At 37.8% G+C, this 16,493-nt stretch overlaps 1 protein-coding gene across 7 annotated transcripts in view; it reads right to left on the bottom strand.

Moving 5' to 3' along the window:
* Positions 1-6,998: 6,998 nt before the first annotated feature.
* FNBP1L (formin binding protein 1 like) overlaps positions 6,999-16,493 on the bottom strand; it is a 122,152-nt gene continuing 112,657 nt past the window's right edge. For 4 of the 7 annotated variants that reach the window (XM_067040138.1, XM_059069996.2, XM_059070023.2 and 1 more), the window contains 4 exons: positions 15,131-15,263; positions 13,758-13,852; positions 12,124-12,272; positions 10,433-10,695 (listed from right to left, as the gene is read on the bottom strand). In XM_067040138.1, the coding sequence (XP_066896239.1) occupies positions 10,517-10,695; positions 12,124-12,272; positions 13,758-13,852; positions 15,131-15,263 (556 nt within the window). In that variant the 3' untranslated portion in view covers positions 10,433-10,516. Of the gene's footprint in view, positions 9,251-10,432; positions 10,696-12,123; positions 12,273-13,757; positions 13,853-15,130; positions 15,264-16,493 lie in introns of those variants that run through there. The other 3 variants (XM_067040140.1, XM_067040143.1, XM_067040145.1) reach the window with 1 other exon arrangement.

Genomic DNA, 16,493 nt, shown 5'->3' with positions numbered 1-16,493 from the left:
CAGAAGAGATAGATTAAAAGAGTTACATGATTTGAAATAGAATGACACAATGCATCTCAGCAGAGCTTGAGAAAGAAAGGAAGGTGGGGAAGAAGGAATTCATCCAGAAGAAAGGTCTGAGATTTAAGAAGGAATGGTGAGCAGAGAAACTGCTAAACTTATAGGTGTATCCAGACAAACACTAAAAATAGTATCTACTGTGTGAGATTAAAAAGTCAATTGAAACAGTAGCACAGGGGCTTCCCTGGTGGCGCAGTGGTTGAGAGTCCGCCTGCTGATGCAGGGGACACGGGTTCGTGCCCCGGTCCAAGAAGATCCCACATGCCGCGGAGCGGCTGGGCCCGTGAGCCATGGCCACTGAGCCTGTGCGTCCGGAGCCTGTGCTCCGCAACGGGAGAGGCCACAGCAGTGAGAGGCCCGCATACCACAAAAAAAAAAAAAAAAAAAAAACAGCACAAACGAGGAGTGGGGTGATCAGTTACTAGAGTTCTGATAAAGTGTTATTCTTTTAGTCAGTAGAAGGATTACGAACTGATTAGCTTTAAGTAAGTATGCAAAATATCAAGGTTAAATACTACAAGAACAGAAATTACAAAGTTTCAAACTAGTAGAGGAAAAAAATGGAGAATACAAACAACAAATATAAGAGACATCGAAAAGTGAAATGAATAGCAGGCACAAAGATAGCAGAAATAAGTCGGAACTTATCCACAGTCATTATAAATGTAAACAGACTGAACCCTCCAGTTAAAAGTCAGAGATGACCAACTAAATTTAAAACAAAACCACCTGGAACTCCCTGGTGGTGCAGTGGTTAAGAATCGACCTGCCAATGCAGGGGACACGGGTTCAAGGCCTGGTCCGGGAAGATCCCACATATCACGGAGCAATTCTGCCTGTCTGCTAAAACTACTGAGCCTGCGCTCCACAACAAAGAGAAGCCACTGCAATGAGAAGCACGTGCACCACAACGAAGAGTAGCCCCCGCTCGCCACAACTAGAGAAAGCCCCCGTGCAGCGACGACCCAATACAGCCAAAAATAAAATAATTTTTTTAAAAATCTTATACTATTTACAAGAGACATAAAGCATAAAAATACATAGAAATTGAAAATTCTTTTAAAAAGGTCAGGATAATTATGAGAGAGGGAACAGGGTGTAATTTGTGAGAGGGATGTGGTGGGTTTCTGAGGTGCTGGTAATGCTTTATTGCCTGACTCAAAAGTTATTGACTTTCTAATAAGCTGTACATTTATGTTTTATACATTTTCTGAATATTTTATAATAACATGTTAAAACATTTTAAAAAATATGTGATACCTAGGCCTATTTGTAACAAAATACGAACTTGGTGAAAAATTTTTTAAACTTTATTCTAAAAAATCTGAAAACCACTGAAAAGTAGTAAATGAAGGAACCATGCTCACAAACTAGAATACTCAGTATTAAGAGATATTCGTTCTTAGAATGATCTATAAGCTCAATGCACTTAATGCATTTGAGTGCTCAGTGCAATCCCACTCAAAATTCAATACGACTTTTCAAGCTAACTTGATAAGCTTTCCCTAAAACTTTAATGGCAAGAAGTCAAGACCATCCTAGGAAAATAAGACAGGGGGAGGGGGGAATCTGTTCTACCAAATATAAAAGCTCATGATTAAGTTACAGTAATCAAGAAACTATCATAAATTTGACAAATGACAGAAGTAACATTGCCCATCAGTGGAGGAAAGGATGATTTTTTAAAATAATTCTTGAACAACTGGTTAAGCAAATGAAGGCAGGGGGTGGGGGTTGTTCCTTACTTTATATCATACACCGAAATAAAATCTAGATGAATTAAGATCCCACATGTGAAAGGCAAAACCATAATACTTTTAGAAAAAAATATAGGAGAATATCTTTTTTACTTTGAATGAAGAATTTCTTAAACTAGATAGGAAAGCATAATATGAAATCAATCTACATTAAAATGAACTTCTATTCATCAAAAGATATTATAGATAAATTGAAAGAACCGAAAGATGGTATCAGCAACACATAAAAATAACAAAAGTATTAGTATGGCAGGCAGCCTGCAAGATGGCCCCAGATGTTCCCTGCCACCCGATGTTCACATCCTTGTGTTGTATACCATGGTTGGTTTGCATCACCAAGTACATAGAAGTAATGGTATTCACATCTGAGATTAGGTTATAAAAGACTGCAGATTCCATCCTGAGTTTTTCTCTCTTGGATCACTCACTGAAGGAAGCAAGATGCCACACTGTGAACATCCTATGAAGAGGTCCACAGGACAAGGAACTGAGGCCTGCCAACAATCATGTGAATGATCCTGGAAGTGGACTCTCCAGTCTGAGTCAAAGCTTTGAGATGATTGCAACCCTGGCCAACACCTTGATTGCAACCTCCTAAGAAACTCTGAGCCAGAGTCAACAGCTATGTTACACAGCAAGAGATAACTAATACTATTAGCATCCTTAATACATAAAGAACTCCCATGAATAAATACGGAAAGACACCAACCAAAGAATAAAATGGGCAAAAGACATAAACAGGCTTTTCACAGAAGAGGAAACACAAATGGTAAATATGACAAGATGTTCAACTTCATCAATAGTCAGGAAAAAGCAAATTAAGACTATAATAAAATGCTATTTTACATCCATTGAACTGTAAAAAAAAAAAAAAATTTTAAAGTCTTACTCCTGAATTGTTGGTCAGGATATGGAGAATAAATAACGCTTATACACAACTTGTAGGTGTGTAAAAATGTTATAATCACTTTAAGGGGAAAACGCAGCATTACCGTTTTAAATTGAAGATAAATATAACCCATAACTTAGCAATTCCTCTTCTAGGTATAGATATTAGAGAAACTCTTGTATCAGTAAACATGCACATGGATGTGCATAAGAGCAATGTTTATACTAGCAAAATTCAGGAAATAGCCCAAATGCCCATCAACAGGAGAATGAATAAATTCTGTATATTTATATAATGGAATACTATACACAGTAAAATGAACTATGCATAAACATGGATAAATCTTAGAATACTGTTGAGTGAAAAAAGCAACTCTTAGAAGATGCCATGCAATACGCAAAATATTTAACAAGTGGGGTATTAATACATAAATCATGAATAAATTAATGTACAATTCAATGTGCAAATCAACAAAATAATCCCTTTTCTTTAAACTACATAACACTGTTTATCAAGTGATGAAAGTGGCACAATTCATCAGTCACTAATAATTTCCAAATAATCTGATTACATAGTTGAGTTGGTATAATTTTTTGTACGACACAGCTGCCATCAGCTGAACAATGCCTCCATGATTTAACACAGGGCTGCAAACTCTTCCAATGACTTCCCCCTTTCAGTTGCTAGTTATTAATTTACTAATGTGTTGTCTGGCACCTGGAGAGAGAGGACATGCAGCTGATCCCCATCTCATCTCACTGGACAGAATAGTACCATCTGGATGCAGGCTGTATGCCAAGAAACGGTGGCAGGAGCACCCCGCTAGAGGAAAGAGAGTAGAGAATGTGAGGAAGAGGGAGCAAGTTGGGTGTGGATTGATGATCTTGGTTGCCAGAACCGGGAGCTTGTGTTTTCTGTTTGTCTCATTCCACACCCAAGACCGTCCCCCACATTGGCAGATTAACAAATAAGCAATGGCTGGTTGGTGCCAGTCGTGATTTAGGACCAAGGCAGAAGGAGAAAGCGGGGAGAATAAAAATAAACTGAGCCAGTCTACCAGGGCTTCTGCAGGCCCTGAAACCAAGCAGTTTGGTCTGCCCAGGCAGGTGAGAGGAAAGTTGAACTTTTAGAGGTTAAGAGAGTGGATGGACACTGTGATACTCCTGTCCGAGACCAGCCAAGGGAGCAGGAGTTGTGCTGTCACTTAGCATATTCTTCTGGGTATTAAACAAAGGCTGGTAGTTTCCCTCTCCTCACACCTCTTCAATGAACAAGGCAGGCTACCCTCCACCACACAATAAGTTGCCAAATAAAACAAAATGTTAAAAAATTATATATATCTAAAGGGCCACTACTGCACCACAAGGGGCTATGTCCCCACATTCCCTTCTGGTCTCCCCAGCTGCTACCAGAGCTTTGATGTGTCTCCTCCCCTTGAGCAGGATGAAGCATTTCTTTGGAGGAGGAACAGAGGTCTTCCTCAGCTTAGTTGTCCAGGGCTTACGAAGGGCTTACGAAACCAAGGGTTTACAAAACCAAGAAGATTCCCCAACACCTAAAATAATAGTATATCTACAGTAAGCCCTTCGACTTTGTCCCCAGTGCTCAAACCAGAAATGCATCACAGTGTCATGTGTGATTTCTGAGATAAACCACACGTAGTGAAACTTACACGATTAACTACAGTTTTACTACTTTTCAGAATTATTTTTTACCCACCAGTAAGGAAATATTTCTACAGCATTAACTGTGGCTATATCAGTGTGCACTGGCTGAATATGAGCCCTGCTCATAACAGAGTATAAAGCCATCTTTACAGAGCTCAAAAACATGGAAAGCTCATCAGGTTTAGAAAAAAATATCCATGTGATAAAAATGAAGAAAAAACAATAAACATAAAACTCAGGATAATGGTTATCTTTGAAGGAGATGGAGAGGATAATTTTCTATTTCTTGAATTGACAGAATTATGTTTATTTTACAATGGTTCATAACATACATGTGTTTTCTACAAGAAGTTCTCCTCAGGGTTGACATTCCGGGTTTACCAAATCAGCTTGTTGCAAGCTCCCATTCTCTACAACAATGCTCTCACAATCTTACAAAAATGAGTAAGAAATCTTGTCAATTACTGAAATTGTGCTGAAATCAGGACAATTACGTCTGCAGAATTCCCCATTTGTATTTAAAGAAAGGAATGAGGCTAACTAGACATATTCTTAGGACCTAGGTCAGTTGCCCATTACATTTTCTCTTAAATGCTGACAAAATTATCTAGCACTTTTAAGAGTTGTCAAACTTCCCAGAATTTACTCTTCAAAATTTATATTTTCCAATGGGCAGAAGACCTAAATAGACATTTCTCCAAAGACATACAGATGGCCAACAGGCACATGAAATGATGCTCAGCATCACTAATTATTAAATGAAAATCAAAAAACTACAATGAGGTACCACCTCACACCCATCAAAACAGCCATATATATAATTTTTAATCTACAAATAACAAATGCTGGAGAGGGTGTGGAGGAAAGGGAACCCTCCTATGTTGTTGGTGGGAACATAAATTGATGCAGCACTATGGAGAACAGTACGGCAGTCCCTCAACAAACTAAAAATAGAGTTGCCGTATGATCCAGCAATCTCACTTCTGGGCATATATCCGGATAAAACTATAATTCAAAAAGGTACATGCACCCCTATGTTCATAGCAGCACTATTCACAACAGCCAAGACATGGAAGCAACCTAAATGTCCATCGACAGAGGAATAAAGAAGATGTACATCTATACAAACGGAATAATACTCAGTCATAAAAAACTATGAAATAATGCCATTTGCAGCAAAATGGATGGACCTAGAGATTACCATACTAAGTGAAGTAAGTCAGAAAGAGAAAGACAAATACTATATATCACTTATATGTGGAATCTAAAATACGACACAAATGAACTTATCTATGAAACAGACTCAGAGTCACAGAGAACAGACTTGTGATCGCCAAAGGAGGTGGGGGGCGGGGAGGAAGGACGGACTGGGAGTTTGGGATTAGCAGATGCAAACTTACAGAATGGATAAACAACAGGGTCCTACTGCATAGCACAGGGAACTATATTCAATATCCTGTGATAAACCATAATGGAAAAGAATTTTTAAAAGAATATATATATATGTATAACAATCACTTTGCTGTACAGCAGAAATTAATGCAACATTGTAAATCAACCATATTACCATAAAACAAATTTTTTTTAAAAATGTGTATTGTCCCATTCCCCTATCTTTTGGCATCTCTTATATTTTCCATAGTTTCTTAGATTACAGACAATGACTATACTCAGGAATGTATTTGATCCCAGGTATATGAGCTCATTGAAGTAGGCTTGGTGGCTTTTTTTAGTTATTTTTTTCACCTGCACTAATACCTTCTTCACAAAGAAAACCTATTCTTTTCAACAAGTCTGAAGATCTTTTTCCTTTTACTATTTCCTTAATACTGTTATGAGGATGTTATCTTTCCCTACCAAGTACAATTTGACTTCCCTGATCTTGGTTCAGATAGTAAAAGTCCTTTTCATTGTTGAGTTTTTTGGTTGACACTGTTTTCCTGCTGTTTTGTTTTGTGTGTGTCCCTACTTCCAGGCTTGGTGTGGATCTCTAAATTTTCATCTCAACAATTGCAACCTTTCATTGTTCAGAATAAAACACTGAGTTTTATTCCCTTTTAGGGTTTCTAGAAGTTACTAGTCACAGTTTCAGATTTTCCCTTTTTAAAAGGTTAATCTTCTGAAATTAAGACTTCCTAAAATCACTGATGTGACACTAATTGTGGCAAACATTCTCCTTCCATATTTTGAAATGCGATGAAGACACAGATGCTCTCTGACTGATCAGGGACTCAAGCAGAAGCACGGGAAATGCTGACCAACCTGAGGCTAGATCAATCTATGTAGTATAGGGACAGTTCCTATGGATGCAGAGGCTAAGATGGTGTAAAAGCAAAGTCTGTGTAACATAGCTACTGTAGAACAAAGATTAAAAAATACAAATTATTACCTTATTCACTGTAAAGAAAGTTAACTTTTTTGTCCTTTAAGAAAGCTTGAGAGAAACTAAAACTAGAACAAAATTTTGAAAACTGCTTTGCAAAAATTGTTGCCCAACACAGATACTTCCATTTATGGAACCTGGTCATCTACTTTGTACTACCTGGAACTTAGCATATTCAAGAACAAAACCATTACATCTCTTTAGTTCACACAGCAGTAAGAGATAATACTATACACCTTAACTGACCATGAAAAGATTATTTTATTCCATGAAAATATTCTCAACAGAGAACACTATCTTAAACAAAGCATTTACATTAAGAAATCAACATGTGCACAAAAAGAGTAAAAATTACTGAAAAATTAAAGACTTCTTTTGGACAATTCACATGTTCAAATTTAAGAATGATTTAAACTGTGCAAGTACAAATGTCTTTCCTATTGTAATAACCCATACACAGGTTGCACTATTCCACGTGAGGGAACTTGCCTCCTACGGAAGCAAATCCTGCTTTAAGAAAAACAAACAGTAGCTTGAAAAGAACAGTTAGTCCTCACAAGAAAGCCTTAAACTTTGCCCTCTGTGGTTGTTGCCAAAAAGCACAAGCACCTCAGGCTTTGTACAGAAGACAAACACAGCCAGCTCACGTTTCCTCTTCATTGCTAACCTTTAAAATAAAAATAGCACTGGATCTGAAAACTACTTTATGTAGTCTGTCAGTACTGAATAATGTCACTTCATATAAATAACCCTATAATGAGATTTAAAATCTAAAACTTCATAGTTTACTAGCCTTAAAGGTAATACACTATCATGTCAGCTGTGTAACGGGCATACTTGATCTTATATAGGCATCGACTTTCACACAATTGTCATTCAGCTTTAGTATAACTGGTAGTACGATTCAAATAACACTGGGAAAAATTATTAAAGCAGTCACACAGTTTCTAAAATATTGCTTGAAATCCAACAGTACACAATTTCACGTTCTTTCTTCCTTCAAAACAGTAAAGAACCAAGTTAATGAAGCTTCCATGTTACAAATATCCCCCCACCCCCACCCACCTCCCTATTAAATGCCACTAAGAAATTAGTTAAGATACAAGTCATTAACAGAATCACAAATGCGAGGGAGGACAACATGAGCAACATGAGCATAGGGGCACTGATGACAATTATATTTACAAGTATAAACATACAGAAACTCCCATTTTACAAGGAAAAGTGCACATAGATCATTACAAAGTTTCACTAAATTGTATGTGGTTCAAATAAAATCATCACTTGGAATCAGACTATCATTGTAATAATTAAGTGAGAAAACAGTAACCCCAAATTAAAAGACAATGGGAAGGAGGTCCATAAAACTTCTCATAAAAACACTAAGTAAAATGGACTCAGACATGTCTTTAGTTTGATGCGTAAATTTGAAGATGCACCAACAAACATGGTAGAGCTCTAAAAGCCACCTACCGAGGTTGTATCGGCAGCTATAGCAGCACTGCCGAGTTAATGGAGGTCGCACTGAGCTGACACATAAAGCCCTTTGTGGGATACTGTAGTGGTAGTGTTGGCAATCAGCAGATTTAGGCACTCTAGTTTAAGGCAGCGTTTGAATGGAAGCAGCTGACTTCTGACAACAGTCCTTTGTCTTGAGGTGGTGAGTATCTTCTGTGTTTATTATGCCAGGATTTCAGTGCTGACTATGGATTCTTCCCAGACTGAGGTGCTGAAGATGTATCATGTTTCAAAGAGTTCTTTCAACTGGGCTGTAGGCTAGAGCAGAGATGTTTTTTTCTTCTGATCATAAATACTTCAGGTTCACAAACTGCTTCTTCATAATGCCAAAACTGGAATGTTTTGCAGTGGGGAAGTTATAGCAGCGTACACAAATACTAGGATGGAAACATTAGCGCTGGAGATGTTTGACAAAGTGATTTGCACTACAAATGTAAAACAAAACAAAGGCTTTGACGAGAACAAGGGATTATAAAGACATGCCTGAAAAATCTAAACCCGATGACTCTAGACATGCAACAGGATGTTAAGCAAGCACAGAGGTGACGCAGGCAGACACTGACAAATGGCAAGGATTCTAACAGACAATGGGTCTAAAAGCCAATTAAAACAGAGCTGCGATGGACAGTCCTGTTGGGACAGTCAGATATGACAAACTTAAGGACAGCTCTGCGTTCTTTCTGATTTGGATATCAGTAAAATAAATGGAAAAAAAGGTTAGCCATTGTTGGCTTTTTTTCCTTTATGTGAATAACTGTTTAACAAGTTTAAGGGGTGGTATTACAATGATTTTTTTAAACAATGTACGGAAATGCTAATGAAGTTAGTAAAATATAATCATGTCTGCATGCACTCATGCAACTTGCTTCTCTCACTCTCTCTGAGCCTGACAACTCTAATACCCTCCCCCCAAAAGCAGCTGCATGTAACCTCCTTCAACATCTTGCCCATTTCCTCAGAAACCCTCTTCAGGAACCTGCAGTCCAGGAGGAAAAAGAAAAGAACAATTACTGAAGACCTTTGGTAAGACCAAAAGGAGTGTTCAGTTTAAAGTGTCCATCCCAATGTCTCTAAAATCATTTTATAGTCAGCTATTAAAAACACCAAAAAATGTTGGAACATGAGCAAAATTAAGGACCAGTCTCTTAATTGCTTCCTCACTTTACTCCCCTACATAACTAGCACTGCACATGTCTGGATTATACAGTGTTTCCAACAAATGCTTATTAAAATTAATTGGAAAAAAAACTCCTAATAATTGATGATTCAGCTAAAATGAGGAAATGCCCTCAGTGATGGTAGAGATATATTCCTCCAACACAGTTAGTGAAAAAAGTCATTTTTCTTTCAAGCAAAATTTGCCAGTACTTCTCCTCCATGCAAGATTTCCTCTATCTTAGTTTATTTAGAATCCACTTTCCTATGTATAATTGTTAAATGCTAGTATCACTAAAGTGGTATTTCTCAAAAGACATTTAAAGATGAAAAATATAAGCATTAATTTAGAAGAAAGCTTGTACATTATTGAAAGTTACTAGAAAACCTGAAAATATCCTTGGGTCTCAAAAGAAAGCCATTTTATTCACTTAAAGAGCAAGACCAGGCCCGTTTATTTTGCATGTCTCTTGATTAGCCTACTACTAAAACAGATTATGTGTTAGGTGCCTGTTTTCTTCCTTTAGGAAACTGAAGTTGAGAATAAGGATGAAAATGATTACATTCGTATTTTATCCAATTAGCCAACTATTATTACATTTTTCCTAGAAACTGTAGCTACAATTTCAAACTCCTCGACCAAACCACTCTTTTGGGCATCAGCTTTTTATAGCAAGCATTTCAGAGCAGTTTTACTTGAGTTCACTACAGTCACTGTGTTTCCTGAAGCAAAGTGTAGAGGGGTAGGGAGCTTTCTATCCCTACCCCTCTACAGGATGGATTCCTGCCCAGTAGATTAAATTCTATGATTTATAAGGCAGAAAAACACAAATCCTTCACACAGACTTAAGCAGGACATAAAGCAAAAGGCATCAATTAGCTTCACACCAACATCACTCAAATGGTAAAGCGTCACGAGAACAGTTTCTTGTAATAGTCACATCTCTAAGATCGAGCACTCAGCTCACACAGTGAACAATAAATCTTGGATGCCCTTTCAGCTTTCTTATGTTTTCCCACCCATTGACTGTGTTTTCATTTTGCTATCGTTCCTATGTCATACATGTTACAAAGTTGCCGGGTTAGTTTAGATGTAAGTTACTGCACCTTTACTGTTTTTCTCTAGAGTTACATCTATGTATGATGTGGGAACGTAGCCTTCTTCACCATTCTGTCTCCGAGCTCTTGTCCATCCATCACCCTTGTCCTCCTCAATAATGTATAGAACTTCACCTTCTTTCATTGCCAGAGTACCTTCATTATGTCCTAAATGAGAGTTTTCACAGCACAAGCATAATTTAAGTATAGCAATAATTTTGAATAAAAGTTACAAATACAACAAAAAACAACGTGGAACCCTACTAGATTTCAATGTAATAGAACTATGAGCCCACTGACTCTCATTACCAACACTCTATGATGCTTTGTAGTTTACCCAACAGTTTCATATACTTACCTCATTTGAAATGCACAATAATCCGTGAGGCTGGCATTAACAGCAGCACCATGTAACAGATGAAGTATCTGAGCTACAACAACACTGTATGATTTGACAGGGTACACTAACTCCTATTTCACTACTCCAACTCCTTCCCCAAATTTGAGTGGCACTGCTATCTAGAAAACTCATGAAGTTCAAAATAGTAACAAGACAGTGAGAGGGTTAGAAGAAAGAAGGAAAGAATATAATTTGAGGAGCGAGCAGAGAAAAATACAGGTCAAACTCTGGTGATGGTAGAAGCAGAATGATCATAGCCACAAAGCACAAACTTCCTTCAAAACTTAATCAGCCTCAGGCCTCTCTTTCTTCCCGATCCCTCAACAATTCCCAACCTGCTTAGCAGTAACAGTTTTCACAAATGAATATTTATATTTAACATACGCTAAATCCTTCCTTTACTCTCTGTAGCAAATTATAGCAAGATTTTATTTAATACTATTTTCTCAGAATGAGCAGCAACTAAAAACTACTCAATTTAAAAACCAAAACAATGGATGGGTAGGGAAGGGCCTTAAATTCATATACCATTTTATAACAACTTCTTTGTAAGGGTGTTACTCTGTTCCTCTGTGAAATGAAGAAAACGATTTTTCAAAGTCCAAGAGAGGGAAGGGGTAACTAAAAACCTGTAAGAGAGGGCCACAATGCCTTCCTCCCCTTACAGCCTCTTCTCCAACTATCACAGGGGGAAGGATGGCACAGTCAGAGCTACCACGTTTCCTCCTTCCCTCACCTGAAAATATGGCCTACAGGGTCAGCATATGGTGGTGGCACTCAGCTATGCCATTTGCCCAGTACCTGCCGCTCAATGTTAGCAAGTTACAAGGAAGAGCCTGAAGTGATATCTACCAGCCTTCCACTCTCTGGGTTGAGCTACATGCTCAAGCGGCTTCAACTTTGATGAGTACATCAAAGTTGGGAAATTCTGTATCAACCAAAGTTGATAACTAAATAATAATCTTTATTAGGATGCTGATAACATAGGTAATTTTCTTTCAATGTCATGTACGGAAGAAAAATCTTATACTTGCAATGTAGTTAAAACAAAAATATTCACACTAATGAACTGGGATTATAATTTTCTGGCACGTATAGTTTTCTTATTTAGCTGTAAGGACACTACAGTGCATGACTCTGTATGTAGACTTTAAGGAACCAATTTTATCAATTACAGTGTATTAAGAAAATCATACCATCAAAAGGGTAGATAGCTTTGCAGTGTCCAATAGCAGGCAAGGGATCGTCATCTTCAAACTCATCATCAAACTCACTGTGGTGACCATGCTGTTGGGGTGGCCCACGGACTTCTTGGTTTGTATCATCAGTATAGCTTCCCTCAGGGCTATGAAACAAAATTATCTCTGATCAAGTACATGGGAACTTTTAATATTACCTACAAGTTGATCTCCTCAGGATCAGTTCAGAGAATCAAATAACCATGACACAGTTCCAAATTAAGTCTTCATTTTCTTAAATGTTGAAATGTGTGTGTGTGTGTGTGTGTGTGTATGGCTTCTAATTCAAAATGCTTTTGTTGAATTTCCTGAAATTAAAAAATAAAAAGATTACAATGTTCTAGGCACATAACATGTATTCAGTAAGTATGTCTCATTATCACTGGGTCCAGAGATAAAATGGAAAAATGTCATGGACATTTGGTTTTTATCATCCTGGATTCATCACCCCCTCTTTTTGCAAGAAAACCCTAAAATTTCTTAGGGGATCCACCCAGACCCATGTTCAGTTCACAGGCTTCAGGTAGAGTTGCTCTGTCCTGGTTCCAGAGGGTCCATCTGGGCTTTCCCTGGTGGCGCAGTGGTTGAGAGTCCGCCTGCCGATGCAGGGGGCGCGGGTTCGTGCCCCGGCCCGGGAGGATCCCACGTGCCGCGGAGCGGCTGGGCCCGTGAGCCATGGCCGCGGAGCCTGTGCGTCCAGAGCCTGTGCTCCGCAACGGGAGAGGCCACAGCAGTGAGAGGCCCGGGTACCAAAAAAAAAAAAAAAGAACTGCTGAATGTGGAGGGGAAGGATAAATCAGGATCTTGGAATTAACATACACACACTACTATATATAAGACAGATAACCAACAAAGACCCACTATGTAGCACAGAGGACTCTACTCAATATTCTGTGATAAAGAATGAATATATGCATATGTATAAATGAATCACTTTGCTGTATACCTGAAACACACTGTAAATCAACTATAATCCAATAAAAATTTTTTTTAATGAATTTGCTCAAATTACAATGTAATTAGGTAGTAAACCAATATTTGATACTAGATCTCTCAAACTCTTCTCTAAGGTGAATCCAAATTTGTTGGATTTTATTATGAGGGGGAAAAAAAACATTACCCAAAGGGAGAAAATGTCACAAATGCTATGAAAACATGGACATTTAGTAAAATGCCTTTTGGAAGCTCTGATCCAATTTAACAATATGAATTTTTTTCCTTCACAAAACTTTGAGTAATTTGACAGTTAAATTTTTCTTTGGCATAAGCTACCCAACTCCATCTAAACCTAAAGGCTATCTTCCCAGGCCTGGGGAGCCTATGCCTCTAGACTGCAGCTCCCAGAATTTTCCAAGTTCTTACCACTCTGTTTGTAGACACATTACAAACTAGAACTGAGCAGCAATATGAAATTTCATACTTCACCTGTAGCTATTATAAAGAAACAGAAAATTATTTAGGTTCAAAGATTGAGCTATTAATAGCCAAACTTGTTAAATTAGGAAAAAAGAGAATTGTATGAAGTTTAGGACAAAACAGTGAGAAAAGTTTGGGGGAAAAGGAGGAAATACAAATAAAATGCAAAAAATAACCTTTCTCGTCCCTGTGTTACAAGGTGATTTATGTCACTGCTATGTCTTCTGTCTCCTCTTCCACCTGTTTTGCCTTCAACTTCAGACAGCCAAGCCTTAGGGAAAAAAAACTGAGCTCAATAAATATATATATATATTTTTAAATTTATTTACTTTGTTTTATTTTCTATTTTTGGCTGTGTTGGGTCTTCATTGCTGTGAGTGGGCTTTCTCTAGTTGCAGCAAGTGGGGGCTACTCTTTGTTGCAGTGTGCGGGCTTCTCATTGCGGTGGCTTCTCTTGTCGCGTACTGAGCCCACAAGCTCTAGGCACGTGGGCTTCAGTACTTGTGGCTCACAGGATCTAGAGCACAGGCTCAGTAGTTGTGGCACACGGGCTTAGCTGCTCTGAGGCATGTGGGATCGTCCCGGACCAGGGCTCAAACCTGTGTCCCCCGCATTGGCAGGTGGCTTCTTAACCAATGCATCACCAAGGAAGCCCAATGTATATATTTTAAAGCTCATAAAATATTCTACATTTAAAATGTGCTTTGGGTCTTTATAATTATGTAATTCTTAGAGAAGGGAAACCTTTATTTCAATTTGGTCAATGATCAACTTGACAGTTGATTAAAAAAATAGTACGTTTAGTTTTATATAAAGTTTTAAATAAGGAAAAAAACTTCAACGAGGGATTAATTCTAAAGATTATGATACCTGAACTTCCCTGGTGGCGCAGTGGTTAAGAAGCTGCCTGCCAATGCAGGGGACACAGGTTCAATTCCTGGTCCAGGAAGAGCCCACATGCCACAGAGCAACTAAGCCCGTGCACCACAACTACTGAGCCTGCGCTCTAGAGCCCATGAGCCACAACTATTGAGCCCACGCACCACAACTACTGAAGCCCATGTGCCCTAGAACCTGCACATCGCAACTACCAAGCCAACGCGCTGCGACTACTGAAGGCTACGTGCTCTAGGGCCCGCATGCTGCAACTACTGGGCCCGCATGCTGCAACTACTGAGCCTGCATGCTGCAACTACTGAAGTCTGCGCCTACAGCCCATGCTCCGCAAAAAGAGAAGCCACCGCAGTGAGAAGCTCGCGCATGGCAACAAAGAGTAGCCCCCACGCACCACAACTAGAGAAAGCCCTCAAGCAGCAACGAAGACCCTACTCAGCCAAAAGAAAAAGACAGAAAAAAAAAAAAAAAAAGAAATTATGATACCTTACTTTTAGATTATAGTACCTTACTTTTAGATCATAATGATACCTTACTTTTAGATCATAAACCCTAAAATAAAATATTTGAAGATAATTCTAGCAAAATCCAATCTATCATAATGAAGTTTATAAAAATGAACTTATCTTAGACAACTGCTAAATAACAAATCTACCTCATTCTTGTGGATTTCCATTCGCAGGCGGTCAATGTTATTCATGGTCTCTGCTAATTTAGGCTGCAAACTCCCTGGGTCCCCCATTTGTGGATTTTTCTCATATACATCTTTCATTTTGTTGAGTGCTTCTCTGAAAATGAGCAGGAAGACATAAAATTAAACATTTACTTCACATGTTCCCAGATAAAAGAGTTTCATTTGATTCTGGGGACTCACATGCAGCCTAATCTTAAAAGTCACATCTCTTTAACTTTAATCAAACATTACTTGATTAAAGATAATCTGCACGAAGCTGATCATGTATATAGTTAGTAATTTATGGAGGCAGTCTTTTAAAACATTTAGAATTTTTTAAAAATGATTTCATTTCTTGTTTCCTAAATGAGATTATATATATTTAATCAAGGACTGAAAGAATATTCCTCAATATTGTTAAACTCATCATGTCCCAAATCAAACTCATCATATTCTCATCCAGACACATTATTCCACCGGTGTTCCTTATCTTAGTTCACAGCATCATCATCCTCCCACTCATCTATACCATCTTTAACTTGCCCCTCTCCCTCTAAATTCAAATCATTCATCCTCTTCACTTCTCTAATCATATCACTATAGATTATGCCTCAATTAGCTCTCCTTGGCTCTAACATCTGACATTACTAACACTCCTTAATACTCTTTTCCTTCTTGATTTCCTGGAGGTTACATTTTCTTTTCCCTTCCCTTCACCTCTGTCTCATTATTTCCCTCTCTGGTTCCTTCTCTTCTGTTTATCCTTTAAATGTGTTACATAAAATGACAGAGATTTCTTTTCATCTCATCCTACAGTTCTCCTTTTTAAGGGTGATCTCTTAATGCTTTGTTTTTTCCAGTTTTATTGAGACAAATTGACTATTTTAATATCACCTATCTTCAGATCATTCTCAAATATGAATCTCTTCAATCACTCATGTCAGAGTTTAAGCTCCAATTTTATCTTCAGTGTAATAGCAGATAGTAAGTTACCAATCCACTGTAATAACCCTTTATTCATCATATATAAATCTCTATATTCATTAAAACAAAACTGAACTAAAAGAAACTTTCTATAAAATTGAAAAAAAAAAATTAAAGCTACGAATGAATCTGAAGCTGTAAGTAATCCAACACTGTTTTCCAACATTCTTGCTGCAAACAAAATAATCATAGCCTCAGATTTCTATTGAGCTCAATTTATATACTAAAGTAAAATTAAAATTTATCAAAATATAAGAGGTAGTTAGTGTTGGTGAAACTACCCTTGATAATCATCAAACTATTTTGAAAATTTATGGAAGGCATAAATATATACTATTAGCATCCAATAAGTAATCTGCAA

This window comes from Kogia breviceps, chromosome 1 (genome assembly GCF_026419965.1).
Source record: "Kogia breviceps isolate mKogBre1 chromosome 1, mKogBre1 haplotype 1, whole genome shotgun sequence".
Classification (NCBI taxonomy): Eukaryota; Metazoa; Chordata; class Mammalia; order Artiodactyla; family Physeteridae; genus Kogia; species Kogia breviceps.
This window is presented reverse-complemented; position numbering and strand designations above follow the sequence as displayed.